The 17,814-nt window shown below is 25.8% G+C and overlaps 1 protein-coding gene and 1 non-coding gene across 2 annotated transcripts; both read left to right on the forward strand.

Annotated features, from left to right (window-relative positions):
* The first annotated feature begins 522 nt into the window (after positions 1–522).
* Positions 523–595, forward strand: TRNAR-UCU (transfer RNA arginine (anticodon UCU)). Its single transcript has one exon. It is a non-coding gene; the product is annotated as a tRNA-Arg (tRNA).
* Positions 596–14,655: 14,060 nt separating this feature from the next.
* On the forward strand, positions 14,656–15,821 carry LOC101246821 (FCS-Like Zinc finger 5). Its single transcript, XM_004237836.5, has 2 exons — positions 14,656–15,203; positions 15,292–15,821. The coding sequence occupies exons 1-2, from the start codon at positions 14,881–14,883 to the stop codon at positions 15,473–15,475; spliced, it is 507 nt and encodes a 168-aa protein (XP_004237884.1). The 5' UTR covers positions 14,656–14,880; the 3' UTR covers positions 15,476–15,821.
* The last annotated feature ends 1,993 nt before the right edge of the window (positions 15,822–17,814 follow it).

The raw sequence follows: 17,814 nt of genomic DNA on the forward strand, positions 1-17,814 counted from the left end.
ATAACGGTTCTGTTTTACTGTTTGAGATATCGATAGCTTTGATATATTTGCTTAATTATAAGCTTGCATAGTAAACTAACTTACTTCCTATTTGTTTGTTTTTTCGGTTATCTTTGTTGTCTTAAATTTTGGTGTGAATTTCTATCTGCCTTTTTACTGAAGAGCTCTACTTCCGGTTTAGCTTTTATGTAGAAGCAGTTCTTTGTTTGTATGAAATTGTTTTTCATTTCTTTTTTCTGATATGAATGTGAAAATGCGTCATGCTTAGATGTGGATTCGCTGTGCAATAAAATACAATGTGAATGTGTGACTTTTATGTCTTTTGTTAACGGAAGTGCAATATATATTTATTCTTGCAATGGTTATTGTAATAGTGTTGTCAATTCATTCTTATCAGCAATGACATAGCCAGAAGTTTCATTAAAAGATTTAAAATATAAAGAAGTGAATTTCGTAACTTTGGTTCTTATAATATTTATCAGTATTATATATAAACCTGTCCAATATTTTGAAAAAACAACAGCGCCCATGGCCTAATGGATAAGGCACTTGACTTCTAATCAAGGGATTGTGGGTTCGAGTCCCACTGGGCGTGTGTGCGTGTATTTTTTACATTTCTTTTCTCGAGCGATGCTTGGTTAAAATTTCAAATCCGTTATTATATGTTTGCTCTTTTTTTTTTCTGTTGAAACGGTTTTTTATATTTCATAAAATTTGTTATCCTATCTTCTATATGAGATAATTAATTTAGTCTCTTAGCGTAAAAGTTGTGCTGGGAATAAATAATATACCAAATCGAATATGAGATAAAGATAATCCCAAATTTTTTTTAGAGATCATTATTTTTAGCCCATCAAACAATTTTGGTGTGTATGGTATGAAGGGACATGTTTTTTTAATTTTCTCATATTTAATTTGGATGGCTTCAACATTTTGAAAAGTATTTTCTATTGGACTTTATTTTCCTCTAATTTTAAAGAAAATAAGAAAATAACTTTCGTAACATAAATAGGAAAAGTATTCCCGTAACTCTCAATCAACCGTCACCACCCACCACACCTCCAATGTGAACCAACTCAGACTCAGCACCTGACCCCGACCTGGATTCCAATCCCCGACTAATGACTCTTGCATCATCTATATGGATTCCTGCAGTCCTTCACGATACAAAGAGGCAGAGATGGAGTCAAGATTAGGAGTTTGAGAGTTTTAAATTAATTTGTTTGGGGGTTCACAAGTTAATATACATAATTTTTTTAAATATTTTAATACAAATATAAAGTCTATGAAAAAGCTAGTGGGTTCGTCCGAACCCATGAACCTCACTTAGCTCCACTTCTACAAAGAGGATGTTAAATTGAGCATCAGACAAGGTAAAAAGATAGAGAGACACAAAGTATGATAAATTAAAGCACCAATGTAATAAACTAGCAACAGATCAACTTTAGTAACCAAAGCAAGAGGATTTTTTTTACTTTTTCCTCTTCTTTTTTTTTTTTAAAAAAAGAGATATTCCAAATGGCTATTACAAAATATCGAATGAAAAGAAAATTCCACAAGTTCCCAATGGAATACCTAATATCTAAGAAGTGAAAATGAAAATTAAATCTATTTTTGAAAAAAAGTAACAAGTAAAAGGGAACAAAAAAAGTATTATAATTCTAGAAAAAATATAATCAAAGAATTAAATGATTTAATTTTTCGTATTTATGTCCACCCCCACTTTATGTTTTATACATGCTAGTACCTTATAAACTTTGTTATATATACTCGCATTATTGTGTAAGAATGGATTGTTTAGGACTCTCACTAATTAATATAATGGGTTGTTAACTACCATAATTTTAATAAAATTAGTCATTCCAAACTATTATTAAAAAGATTATTGTTCCATCATCACACGTAATCGTTCTACGTAAGTATATTTTATTAATTGCACTTTCAAAAATATATATAAAGTCATGTAATCATGTTGTAAGCCTGATCTCACCAAACTAAAATAAGCAATTCATATTAAAAATAGGAAATACAGAAGATGATATTTTATTGTTTACATAAGCAGAATTGGAGATTAATAATTGGAAGGGAAGTCGTTTTGGATATTCTTGAAAAATTGTATGATGTAAGTGGATCCCCGATTTAATATGTTGAGAAAGTCATGTATTAAAGCGATTGGTATTAGAAACCAAATCAAACCGAAAATTTTAGGTGCTTTCATTGATCTTACTCGTGTCTCTCTATCCTTCTACCTTGCTCGATGCTCAATATAATATCCTCCTTATGAAAGAAAATAATTATTTTTAAAAAATAAAAATAAGTAACTACCTCCGTTTAGCATTTATTTTTTTGTCTTTAAATGTTAGGTGCTCATAATTTTTCAATTTTTTTACTCCTCAAATATTAATATAAAAATGTAAATACATGAAATATATTTTGTCTATTATGTACTTTGGGAAAGTTTCCAAATAGGGTAATGTTTTGTTCATCGTTGATAAGATAATGTACGAGTCGGATTACATGTGTTGTTTAGTGGGTCAAAATTATTACACGGCCCACTTTTTTGGCTGTACCCATGTAGGCCCAATTGTCATTAACAGTGTATTTAGGAAATTTGGGCCACATAAAGGGCCCATATCAATGAGTGTTCTATATATATTGTAAAACAATCAACTACTCTACTGTTCATTATTTATTTGTTATAAATAAAGGTGACAAAATTAACTCATGAAATGATAACTCGTTCGATCTGTCCATTTATCAACTTAGTCTACTTAAGTTCAATAAATTTCAGCTCATGAACAAATTAGAATTATATGTAATTCAAACTGACCCATCTTATCGAAATATTTTTTTCAAAAGACTTTTTGCTTATTTGATACTATATGTAGTCGTAATAAAAAGGGAAATAATTTTATGAGATATTAAAAAATTATCAAAATTGGAAAAATCGAGCACATTGAATTATAATCTGTATTTAGCTCATTTCAACTCAAACTCACCAAGTAAAAACAAATATTTTTTCTTTTCTTAATGTGAAGTGGTATAAAAGATCTGAAAAATCCAAACTTGTAGAGTAAACGTTTAGAGGAGAACATTTAGAAACAAGAAAAATTAGCTAAACATTGAATATTTACATCAAACAGATGAATATATGATTTGTATCTTTATAGCTATAATAAATTAGTATATATATTATCACCTAATTAAAAATACCCTTTACTATGATAAACTAATGTGATTTGGTATAAAATCGATTGCGGGTAAGTTTATTTTTGAAAAAGTCGTAATCATCATCGTACACTAACTATGACCTTTGTTCCACAAGTGGTAATGACAACCCAATGTTAAAAAATTATGCTATATAACTAAGTGCATTTTATTTTATTTAATGTACATAGATTATAATTTGACCACTATTAATAAAAATTATGAGTCTGTCATTACATACATATGTGTAAGAAATTATTTGTTTATGCCACATGAACATGCATCCTCATTAAAAAATGGTGAGAAGTAAGACAAATGTCAATTATAATAATAAGAAAAGTAGACTTTTTTGGGATATATATTACTATTATATTTTTCTTGACTAAAGTTAAAATATCAACACCTAACTTCACATAAGTTTGGTCCCCCAATATGTGGACTGCTCCAAACTCTAATAATATGAGAGGTAGCTCTCAGATGTGTGTATGTAGTGATTGGGCTTGTCACACTGCTGCTAGCTTTCTATATCAACCTAACCATTTATATTTTTATAATTATAATTCTAATGGAAAGATTCTTGTTCATCTTTTTATTTTTTTAGGTTAATAGCATTTTTATTTCTCAATTATTGGTAAGTTATGTTTTTCGTGCATGTGATATTTGACAAAGCACATTAAATCTTTACTTAATTAAACAATGAAGTGTCTAATTAATTCATTCTGAATTATCACGCATGCATGTGTGTGAGTGTCTACCTAAACTATCACCAACTATTTATTAATATAGACATCAAGTCTTCAATTATCAGTTATTCTCCTTTTCTATCTAAACGATGGCAATGTTTCAGGTAGGAAACTCGCACACCTAATGATTTAGGTGTGTTTCGATAAATTATTAGTGATAACTAGTAGAAAACTCACAAACATGACAGGTTATAGAAAAAACTGAAATACTTAAGGTACTATTTTTATCATTATCTAGCACTTTTGATCCATTTGTTTTGTGAATATTCATAAATTTATCATAATCATTAACCATTTCACCATTTAATTAGATGTTAAATTTATATTATGTCTATCACAAGGACCAGAAGCTACCAATAACTTAAGGACCAAAAATGTTATATCCAAATATAATGTATCAATAAAAGCTTATAATATACAATGTAATGTATATATGTTGACACAATTAAATTAGCTGAAAATTAATATAATCTTGATGAGAGTCTAAGGTCGCTAGCCAATACAAAGAGTGTAATTTTCTACAAATGATGATTTAACACCTAATATTCATCATTAAATATGTGAATTTGGTAAGCCTAAGCTTGACAATCAAACCATAAAATAAAAATAAAGAGTGTTCCCCACTATAATTATATGAGCCTTGTGGAAAGCGAAAGACAAAATATAATAAATGAAACCCTCTATATTTTTGCTTTTAAAAAATAGAATTTATATATAGTACGTTTGTGATGCGATGAGAAGTGTAAAATAACCCTTTAAGTATTAGAAAGGTCACAAGAAAATAGGCAAAGAGAAAATGAGTGGGACATATCCAAACAAATAGGAGAACTATGTACAATATATACAAATATATAATGAAAGGTAGAAATTATAACAAGTGGTTGACACTGACGACAAAACTAGAAATTGTGACATTGTTAGAGCTTCATGCTTAGGTGTAAAGTTAGAAAAGTGAGTATATATATATATGTTATAATTTGAGAACTCCTAAAATGACCCTACTAGATTCATCTAGTCATTGTTTAGTAAGAAAACTTGGATATTTATCCTAATTTAATTTTAAAAACTAGTTTATAATATGAAAATTGTCTAAAAATAATTAAAGCTCATTCAAATAGCTACAATTCATTGTTTTATATGTATAATACGGTGAAAGATTAACATCAGATAAATCAAGATTATTTGTATATTCTGAAGGTAATAACTTGTTTTCAACCCTTAACGCTTTATCACTATAAGAAACGTGTAGATTATATTGAAATTATACAAAAAATTAATATGAAAATTCATAAAAAACTTATTTTCCTCAAAATTCACGTGAAGATTCCCGTGTAATTCACACAATTTTGATAGTCTATAGGCTTCTAATACTCCTTGAATTGGTCATTTGAAGTCATGTGGACAATATATAACATGGATAAACAAAAAAAAATGGAGAATTTGGACAAGGCGGACTCAGATACGATGATAAGGAATGGATTAGTTTGAATCAAATAAAAATTGATTTAAAAAATAATTCATGAAGTGAGAATTGTTCAAAATTAATATGTTAAGAGTCAGATAATTATATATTTCATTTCCTTAATTAACGTGGGACACGTGACAATAACAAAAAAAGATTCTTGTTTGAGAAAAGAACAATGTAACTTTGAATAATTGAGTAGAAAGCTACAAATTTTGTTCTTCAACAATAACTCTCGTAGCTAGTAAGATTCCAAGATTTGGTTTTGTGGTCATGGATGATTTGGGAGCTAGTTTTCACATATTCACCATGTTCTTCTTCTTTCTCTTGTTATTTTATGCTTGGTTTTTTGGGAATTAAAATATTGTCCAATGTGATTATTCGAATCAAATCAATTCATCTATGCAATTTGGAAAAAAAAAACAGTAGTACTAGTATTTTTTGAAGTCTTTCTCATTTTTATAATAACAAAGATGAAAAATATTGATATGTTGTTTGTAGACAAATTGAATATGGAAATAGTACTAGCCTTGCATGCCCCAAAACCTCATCACATCTTTAATTTTGTATAAACTTTAAAATATATATAGACTCCCTCTAATCAACTTGTTTGTCTTAATTTTTTTCAATTCGCTTAAATAAAATATATGATTTTTTTCTTAGTTGTTTAATTTTAATTTTTCATATATATATTTAAGTTTATAAGATTATAAGGTATTTAATTTGATATATTTTACATATTTTTATTTTAGACATTGAAATTTAGAAATTTATTTTACTTTGATAAATAGCGTATCAAATCAAAATGAGACAAAAGGAGTAGTATAGTGTATAGTTGATGTTGTTGCTAAGTACATCAAAAAAAATTATTGAATAGTATGAAATTGTTATAAGCAATTAGTTCTGATTGGCAGCCTGAGATTTCTCCTTCATTATTGATTTCCAAGTACGTTTATGGATTTCTTTTTTTTCTATTTTTTTTTTTCTGTGTAGGTAACATTTGACATTTGGAGTGAAGGATTGACATTTGACATGCCTATATAGAAATAAAAAAATAATAATAGATTAAATAATGTAATAAAAAAATAATAGTAAGATCAGTTGGTTGGTATATGCTGAAAATATATAATTATAGTAATAACAATACTAATAAATCATACAGTTTCTTTATGGAAATTTTAAGTAATTAAATTATTTTTTTAGCTTTTATACTTGGGAGTTTTTCCCCTCCGTTAACGAAAGGCAGCTAAAACTTTAATATACATCCATATACTTTCTACTAAAATCAAAATTTAAAATTTTAAACAATTCGTATAATAAATTTGAAATTTAAATACAGAATTACGAATATGGAAAAAGTCTTAACACAAATTTATTGTACTTTTATGTAAAATAATATTTCATCCGTCTACTTTTACTTGTCATTATATTTAAAAAAATTGTTCAATCTTACTTATTTAGTTTAATAATTCAAGAGTTTCATCATCATTTTCATATATAATTTACGTTTATTATTAAGTACCGTTCAGTTTTCAACATTGTTTAGATAATTTTAGGGTTCATATATTAAAAATATTATTATTTATTTAAGACTTAAGTATACCAAATCAAATATAGTCAAATAAAGACAAACATTTGAATGCTTTTACATAGTCTATGTGAAACATTTTATGTTAGACACATTTAGCAAATATTTATATCACATAATTCCAGCTTAGATTAATATTAAGATAGAAAATTAAGTATTAGATGAGGCTGAGCTGACCCTGTGACACTAAGAATCTTTCGAGTCAGTGACACGGCTCACCTGACTAACTTTTTAATTAATGTTTACTTGTACTAATCAAGTTAAACTTCACATAAATTATCTATTTTTCGTTTTTATTTATTTATTTTTATTTTAAAATTACAAGATTAAATAATATTTTGATATATTTTTAATTTAAAATACGAGATTTAAAAATTATATTATTTTTTTAAACTTCATATCAATTTAAAATCAGATAAATAAATCGAAACAAGGGGAGTAATATTCTTTCTCTCTATCCATTTTTACTTATCGATTGACCTGATAGTATAATAGACAAGTAAAAATAAATAAGGTACGAAGAATGTATGAAAAGAAATTACTCCTTTCGTTTCAAAAAGGATTGTCTAGTTTGACTTGGAAGGGAGTTTAAGAAAAGAAAGAAGATTTTTTAATCTTGTGGTTCTAAATTAAAGTTCTGTCAAATGTACCAAAATGCTCTTTAATCATGTGGTCTTAAACATGTCCTGTGAAAAGCTAAAACTAAACTTAAAGTTAAAGTGTTACCAGAAAAGGAGAGAAATCATTCTTTTTAAAATAAACTAAAAAAATAAGATCATTCTTTTTAAAACGAAGGAAAATGAAGAGAGTATGATTTTAATATGAACATTGGAAATAGATTGGTGCCTGCCACTTGTATAAGTTGATGCCAGCCTTGATTGGTTCTTTTTTTTTCTTACTCCAAGTACAATTAGTAAAAAAAAATGACGTAACTTTAACCTGAAGTACATAGTTTTTTTTATATCAAAGTACATGTCTTTTAATAATTAAATATATTAATTTTGGGAATTGTTTCCTCATCGACGGCAAAAAATGAAGATTGTAATCTGCAGAGACACTCCCAAAACCCCGTTATGGAAGCAAACTAACATTTTATTTCATTTTCCAATAACTATTAATTAATACTAAGATATTTAATTAGTTTACTAATTTTGATACACCATCTATGACCTCATCAACATGATATTTTCAAGAAAATTACTTATGTTTTTACCAATGTTAGAGGACCATGATTATTTTATTTTTTTTTTGAAAAAATCAATTTGGCCAAAATGATATTTACGTATGTTATTTTATTATTTTAAATATTTTTATCATTTTATTTTTAATATTTTTAACAAAAAAAGAGAAAAAAATTAATTAATTTTTTAAAAAATGTCATAATATTTTAATTTTTTAGTTAAATTCTAGTCAAATTTTTTGATTATTTACCAGTTATGATTTATTTTTGGGAAAAGGGTCTGATATACCCCTCAACTTTGTCATTTAGAGCTGATATACCCCTTGTTATGAAAGTGGCTCATATATACCCTATTTGTAAACAAATGACTCACATATACCCTTTTCTTCTAACAGAAATGAAATTATTATTTTTTTCTAGAAAATATAATCCCATATGAGTAAATTTAATCCTCATCAAATATATTTTTTTGACTTTTTTTTGTTTCAATGACTAATTTATAATTATTATTTTGATAATCAAATTTATTTATGTTTCACTAATATTCTTGTAAAACTTATTGTAGATGAGTAAATTTTTTCTTCGAATATGAAATTAAATTACAATACACACAAAAAAATAGTTTAATTTTTTATTCTTTAAACTAAGGAATGAAAGAAAAAAATAAAATAAGAATAAGAAATTCAAATAATTATAATAAAAGAAGTCAAAAAATAATTTATGTATGAAAAAAATTAAATTATACCTTGAATTTTGATAGAAGAATCATATATATCCCTAAATAATTTTTAAAAAAAATTTAGAAGTAATAAATATAAATTTAAAACTAATTTTTTAACTTCCGTTAAATGAAGGGTATATGTGAGTCATTTTGTAACGGCATGGGTATATGTGAGCCGTTTGTATAACGATAACGGCATATATGAGCCACTTTTATAACGAGGGGTATATCAGCTCCAAATGACAAAGTTGAGAGGTATATCAGACCCTTTTCCCTTTATTTTTATGTTATTGATTAGTGGGATTTTTTGTTTAATTTAGAGGCTTATTCCCTTTCTTTCACACATAGTTTTTTGTTTGTGTAATGTGTACCATATTTAATTAATTGGATACCTTTACTTCAATTGTACGTTTGCATACATTTAAATATCAAATATTCTCCCAGTCCATTTATATTAAACAATATAAATTTTGATCAATATTTTAAGATAATTTTTTTAAATCAAAACTATTGATATAAAAAAAAATGGTGTTTTCTATATTATCTTTACTCCTTAAATTTTAAATTTCAAATAACGAATTAATCTAATTAAATTTAACTTGAAAAGTCAATGAAATTGACTCTAGAATAACAATATATGATAATTATTTTATAGAGATAATTGCCATAATAGAGCAACATGCACCGATAAACTAAATTTTTTCAGTAAAACTTATCCGCAGTACGTAAAGCCGGATGTCATGTATTTAAATTAATAGTTTATTTTATTTAATCATAATTAATTTACGTATATTTTACTTTATTAAATTACGTATTACATTGACTTGATATAAACACTTGATGTGAATAAATTTTTTTTCTACTACGATATAAATAATATTGTTTCCATTGAAGTGTAAACTACTCTCTGACAAAATTACTCTAATTGATAATCTTATCATAGTTACTAGGACAATAAATTTTCTTTCTGTTTGTATTGTGTTCTGTTTAAGCTAATTGCGGCAAATTTCTTATTATTTCAGTTGAAACTTAGAATGGAAAGAAAAAGATTAAAAAAAGGATAATAAAACAAATAAAATTATGCGTAAGGGAAATAATGAGAGTAAGATAAGACTAAAAAAATTATTATTTTCTCATTGAAGTTATCCACTCAAAAATATTTTGTACTAATTTTCATAAGTTTTGATTGAATCGATAAAAAAAGAAAATATGTTCATTGCACATATCTTCAAATTTTAAAGAAAATCTTCTTTTAATCATGTATTTATCTAATGAGTTGATTCAATAAAAATGAAGTGTAAAAAAATATTTATAATATAATTGTTTTTAATGATTCACAAAAAAAAAATCTATTTCTAATAATGATAATCATCTCACAACGACGACCATAACATATTTGAAGTAATATTAAAACTTTAATGTGCAAATTAAACTTTATATTTAATAGATCAGCACGTACAAAATATTAATAGATGATTGTTAATGAAGCAACAAACACAGCAACAAAAACTTTTTTTTAGCCATAAGTATATTTTCTTTGTTTCTTTTTACTTTATTCAATTTTTTTCTTTTTATTCATTATTTTTGACAAATCATGAAAGAATATTTTTTTACCTATTATATAGTTAATTTATTAATTTTAAGTTAATGTCTTTGAAAAATAAAGTGAATAAAGATATTTGAGATTCTATCAGTTATAGAGGTAAAATGATAAACTCAATATATCAATTAATATTTTCTTAATAAGTGTGTCAAGTCAAAAGTTGACAAGTAAAAGGAACAGAAGGAATACTTATTAATAATAAAGCGTGTTAAAATCTAACCGACATTTGTTAATTATCGTTAGATCTAATGTTGATATAGATTTTTAAAACATATACAAAGAGTGTTAATTACTTTTAAAAATATATAGTTAATAATAATTAAGATATTATTATTAATTAATGATCGCTAAAGATTATTTTTAATATAGTAAAACTCTCATAGTTAATGGTTAGAGCCGGGTGTAGAGTAAAATATATTAGAAGTACGATAACATTCGTTAAATAGTTCTAATCCAAATTTCACTTTAGAAAAAATTAATATTTATAAATTATATTTATTAAAAAGAGCTACAATGTAAATTTTAAACCCTAATTGACACGGCAAAGGTGCACCATAATTATTTATAAGTTTATGTTCATGATATGTCTGGAAGGAACATGACACACACAAAAGTTTGGGTTAAAAAATAAATAAGAACATGACTTTGATTATAATTCATAATGAAAATAAAGAAGGAATTGTTTAAAATTCCCAAGAAAGAGAATCAAATAAAGAATAAATTAAAGTAATAATTATTACCCTTATATATTCCAACTCATAAATTCTTTTATTATCCAATTGGCCAACTTGTGAACGCTCTTTGAGACTCCCAAATCTATTATGTATTCCTTCAATCTAGTGTTCAAAGATTTACCTCAGACCAATAATCTAAATAAAAATTTGGTGATAGGAGGAGGCAGATAAAATAGAGTTTTTTATGCTTTTACACAAATTTATCATATAATTATATTATTTTAGTTTGCCATCTTTAGTTAAATGTTCCCAAAAAAAAACTTGCTCCTTTTAGGATAAGTTTTTATCGTTTAGATTAAATGCTTATTGAATTCTATTTTTTAAGAAATATTGTTGTTAGGTTTTTTAGAATACTTATATTTAATTATCTATTATAAATATTACGATATTATTATTTTTAAATTTGGATTATACTCGATAAAAATGAACGATTTAATAAGATGAAAGAATGAAGATAGTGCTAAAGGTGTGAACAATTGGACCAAACAGTACCTAATATATATATATATATATATATATATATATTACAAACTTTCAATGTTCTAGGAGTGTTATTTTATTTTTCCCTTTCAACTCTTTTTATATTACATACTTTCAATATTCTAGGAGTGTTATATTGTTTTTCCCTTTCAACTCTTTTTTTTGTTTTTTCATTTTTCCTTTAAACTAATGGTAAAAATATAGGATAATGTAAATCCACAGATTTCAAAATTATTTTAGCGGTAATAAATATGTATAAATGTTGAAATATATAGTGAAATTAGTTAATTGTATTAGGTTTAATGTTTTTAGCGATAATTATATATCTACTATTTACTATTAAAGATCATTTTTGATGTAGTATTCACGTACTCTTACATAAAAGGAGAATAAATAGATTAACAGAAAATATGTAAAAAAGTAGTTTAATTTATTTATCCTACTTTTTCTTTTTAATACTCATTTTTTTAAAAAAAAGAATGTTATTTTCCTTTTTTGTAACTTTAAAATTTTAACTTTCTATCTACTCTAATATCAATTTATATGACTTTTTTTTTTTAGTCATTGTTAAACAAAATTTAACACATTTTTATATTAAATAACAATTTAACTTTAGAATATCCATTTTTATCTTTAATAAAAACTTTAAATAAAATAATTTATTGTCACACAAATTCTTATCGTTCATTTAGACAATAAATTTTAAAAAATTTCCTTTCTTTTATAAACTCAATGTTGAATCAAAGTACTTCAAATAAAATGGAACGAAAATCGTATTATTTTTCACTATATTTGACATATCATTGATTTATAACCTTAAAATTTTTTTAAAAAAATTCGTATCAAATTAAATAACAAATAATTTTAAAACGGTAAAAAAAAAGTAGAATATGAAATTGTGGGGTTAAGATTTTGGGAAGAGGGACAAACGAATTCATTGAGTGGGACTGTTTCACCAAATACCCATTGAATCTCTCCCTTCTAATAATGGCACATTTATGGGGCCCATTTCATGGGATGCTGACTAAGCTGTTTTTTTCTTCCTTAAACCAAATCATTTACAAAATTTAAATTTTATAAACTTTAACAAATAGATAATTAAGTTATATATTCTTATTTACAAAATCTAAACCATGTTTACAGCAAAGATTTCGAAAAGTATTACTCTGTTCACTTTTATTTATATTTTTCATAAGTCAATTTGGCTTATTTTCAAAATTAAATTAGATTACATTAATTTAATTTTTAAACAAAAAAATTAGATATTCAAAAAATATATAAAAAGTATTGTATATTGCAATTTTTACATATCAATATGATGAAAAAATATATCCTAAAATATAGGTCAAAGTTTTAAAGTTTGACTCTAAAAATAAAAAGTATGACAATTAATAGTGGACAGTTGAATAACTTGATTTCTTAATGGACCATTTTAACTGCTTAAGTGTCCCAATCTAATTATTATTAGTGTGATGATTTATTTTCTTTGGTAACTTAATTACAAATACAATTATTTTCTAATTTTGCAACAAACCAGTTTGATAATTAAGGCAGAGTAGAATTGACATTTGGATTGTATTAATGAGATGATTAATTGACAATGGAAAATTTCTACGAATTACTATGTAACAATCAAATCAAAAACTATTTCTCCATTTATATTATGTCAAATCGAAATTAATATATGATGGGTTCATTTAATATTTTATTTCAAGAATTATTGTGCTGTCCAAACCCATGATTCATAAAAATATTTTTCTTTTGAAAAGAAAAAAAATTGATCTTAGATGAAAAACAAAGTTTCTATCTTAATATGGATTATTAGTATGTATTAAAAATATATGTATACGATACATCTAATTTGTATAATAGTTGGTGGAAGAGTATATTATATATATGTCTGCAAATTGCAACGAATTTTAAATATAACCGACAAATAAATTGCAATAATAAAAAAAATATACGAAGAAATAAAAATATTTCATTCATAGTAGTACTACTGTACTAGGTTATATCTCGATCTTTTTACTAATATTTCATGAATTTATGAAATAAAACTCGTTTAAAGAATCCCATAAAACCTCAATGTATATAACATATATTCAAAACTTTTTCGTAGAAAAAATCAGTTGATTTTCTGTTTAATTTTAAGGATGTATGACCAATCACATCTGATTCTCATTTCTTTTCCAAATATATTAATGATGAATATTTGCTGTTCATTTTTTATTTTTTTTTACTTTAATCGAGTGAAACTAAAACTTTAAAATAAAAATTACATATTTCGGCCATTTCCATTTCACTTTATGTAAAAGAGCTTTGTCTAGCACAAAATTTAAAACTCCATATAAATATATTAATATTCAGTTACACTTTTTAATTGAGTCATAATGAAAGTTAAAGTACACGTATCTTTTCATTTTCTCATTCATTAAAAATGAATGGACTTTTTTATATTAGTGGTGTGTATCAAAAAGTCGTACTATGTGACGCTAATTGTATGAAAATCTTCTGTTTCAAATAAACATTTACATTTTAAAATTTTAATAAATATAATTTTAGTAGTTATATTATTATTTAATAAATATCTCTTGAAATAAATAAAATCTATAATTGAAAAAATATACTGTCTTGAATATTTCAAGTAATATAATTATTTTTAAAATGACATTTATTTGAAAGGAAATAGTATATTAAGATTAAATAATTTTCAGAATAATTTAAAAGTAACATAATTTTAATTTTTTTTGTTTTAAATCTTATTGAGATAATTATATGTATAGCTAAACAAATATTTATGATTATTTGAAACAATAAATATAATAAAAAAGAAGTTATTTATTTTAAAAAGTTAAATTAAAATAAGTCGTTTATATTTGATAAATCAATATTATAAATATTTTATTAATATCATAAATATTAGTATAATTTGTTCCAAATAAAACGACGAAGAGTAACGAACGAGATGGAATCTGAGAAAATGAAATAGTAAAAATTATTTCAATTTATAAAATATTTGATGAAATAATACACAATCAAGGGTGGAGATTCTCTCCTTGCGCTTTAGCTCTCTTCTTTATCTTCCCAACACATCTTCCCCACTCTCACTCTTCTTCTTCTTCTTCCTCTGTTCGCTCTCTCTGTAAATCGAAGAAGAAAAAAATGTTGCTGGGGAAGAGGACTCGGCCACCGATGAAGAGAACAACAAGTATGACAGAATTCACTTTAGATCTCAATCTCAATAATCCTGACCCTAATTCTTCTCTTAGTAATTACAATAATCCATTCGATCCTCACAATCCTTTTTCACCTGCAAACACCCAGCAGCAACACCTAGATCAACAACGTTTATTGACAGCAGCGAAAACCGTTTCCGTCAGAAACCGCCGTAAATCTGCTGATTTTCTAGAAACTGCTAATTTTTTGAAAGCTTGCTTCCTCTGTAAACGCCGGTTAATCCCTGGCCGGGATATCTACATGTACAGGTACGAATTTTTAGTTTTGCTAATAATCCTACTCTTCGACAGTCAATTTACATAAACCATCATTCGTTTGAATTGTCGAATTTTGCAGAGGAGATAGTGCTTTTTGCAGTCTAGAGTGTAGACAGCAGCAGATGAATCTAGATGAGAAGAAGGACAAGTGTTCGTTGGTTGCATCTAGAAAGGACTACATGAAGAACTCCGTCGCTGCCGCCGTAGCCGGCGGGAAGGGATCTGACGTTTCCGCCACAAGCGAGACTGTCGCCGCCGTTTAGGTAGTGGAAATTTTTAGTAGACGCCATGTATGGATCATGAATCAAACGTGATGTGGTTAATCAGTACGTTACCCACACACACACCAAAAAAATGCATATCAAAGCTGCTATATAATATGTATATGTATATACATGTTGTTAAGAGTAAGATCTGCATGATGAATGATGATGATGATGATATAAATATATTTCTCTCTCTACAAAAAGAAATTCTGGGCTGAGTTTTGCAAGGTTTCAGTTAATAATTTGTATGCAGCCATTTTAATTACTTCTACTAGTACTATGTATTCAATTGTTTTTATTAGTATAAAATCTCAAAAAGAAATTGCAGGTTTTTTTTGAAGAACCCAGATTATTTTTGAGTTGAGTACCTTTTTTATTGAGTTGAAGATCTATCGGATAATTTATTTATGGAATTATATTAAAATTGTGATTTCGAAGAAAAAAATAAGAAATAATTTTGGTCATGTGGTTTTAGTTACTATGAGATTCCCTGGTGAGTGGTGTGATACCTGTTGTCCCTGTGATTGGGGCAGGCCAGCAATGAGAACCCCATCTAAAGTAAAGCCAGTTGGGAATATAAAAATGGTATTACCCTTATTATTGTCATTTCTTAGCCTTATTATTATAATTAAAATGTATTACAAGGTCCTTTTTCTTATTTAATTTCTTGTTATTTATATTCTTCCTTTCCAGTGAGTTATTAGAAATAAACAAATCTCTCTATTTCTATGAGAAAAAAATAAAATTTGCTTATACGTAATTGATTTGTTGAAATTGAGGGTGAGAAAAATTAGTCTTATCAATAATTGAGCGAGCTAGAACATTTTCTTCTTTTATGTATAATTAAATTAAAAAGTAAATGAAGGATATATAAACAAATCAACAAGTAGTGTGGTTTTTTTATAATAAGTTCTGCTATTTTTTTTTTAAAACGGATTTCTTGTATTGTTTTTTTTTTATTTGAGTTGTCTAGTACATTGTGGAAGGAAAAAAGAGGATCGTGAACAAGTTATTATTAAAATTAGAATATGTCAATAATTGAGGGGACCAGATCATAGTCTTCTTTTAATATTGAAAACATAAAAGTACATAAAAATAATACAAGAAACATCAATTTCATTTCTTTTTCCAAAAATTTATTCAAGCAACCAAAGTGTTTATAAGTTGGTGATTCGAGATAACAATTGAATTTGTAATAGGGAATTAAGGGCCTATGAATTGTTAAGTAACATTGCGGTAGAGAATGTAGATCTTTAGATTAACTATCAATAAATTCTTTAAACTAAATTTATCTGCATCGTTATCTTAAATTACAAAAAAATAGATCTAACCTTATCGAGTACAACACAAAGCCATACTCAATCTCAAAGTTGCTGATTTAGTTTTATCGACGATCACATGTCACCTTTTAGACTTCAAGCAGTGTTGCCAACTCTCTTGGTTAGACAAATGACGGAGTTTAATTAGTGTACAAATAATTTTCTAGAAGAAAGAAAAATAATTACTAAGTTATTTGTTTTTGGAATGTCTACTTTATTTTTGAATTTTTGTCTAGGACAAAGGAAGACTGGTTGTGGTGAGCAAGGTATCACAAAAATTAGAATCAGTAAATAATTGAGGGGACCATATCATAAACTCCTTTATATAATTAAAGTAAGTATATAAGTATTAATGAACCATAGAAGAACCAACAATTTAATCTTTCTTTTTTCTGAAAGAAGAATATTTAAGAAGTAAAGCATTGGTGCTAACTCTCTTGGATAAACAAACGCATGGAACGGGGTTCGATAAGGTTTAAATAATCATAAATAAATTAAAATAAAAGAAAATAATTGTGACAATTTTCTCTATTTATTAGATATATGTCCGTATAATATATTAATTACATATTTTTTTTATTATCATAAATTAAGAATTTCTATTCAAATAACTAAAATAGAAATGGAAGCGAGCGAATAATCATGTATTTCAGATATATATATAATCACACTAAATATATGTATTTGTATATGTAGTGTGATTCGCATGTTTACAAGATGTCATATACATAAGAGAGTGACGAGCAAGATATTCATGCCTCCCAAACATATGTGAACCACAGTAGATACATGTATCTGTGATACCCCATATACATAAGAGAATGACAAATAAAATAAAAGGTAGGTGAGAGAGGCGAATAAAATTTATCTATATATTTCAAATATACATAAAATTATTTAAATTTAATATATTTAAAATAAATTATAGTATTTAATTTTAATCAGATACGTTTATGAATAAATGATTTACCACCTTGAATAACCATTTGAATCATCATCACAAGGTAGAAGCTCAAT

Source organism: Solanum lycopersicum, chromosome 4 (genome assembly GCF_036512215.1).
Source record: "Solanum lycopersicum chromosome 4, SLM_r2.1".
Taxonomy (NCBI): domain Eukaryota; kingdom Viridiplantae; phylum Streptophyta; class Magnoliopsida; order Solanales; family Solanaceae; genus Solanum; species Solanum lycopersicum.

Coding starts and splice junctions, on each gene's coding strand:
- LOC101246821 (XM_004237836.5), top strand. CDS start 14,881: ATGTTGCTGGGGAAGAGGACTCGGCCACCGATGAAGAGAACAACAAGT. Junction 15,204..15,291: donor CGGGATATCTACATGTACAG/GTACGAATTTTT, acceptor CGAATTTTGCAG/AGGAGATAGTGCTTTTTGCA.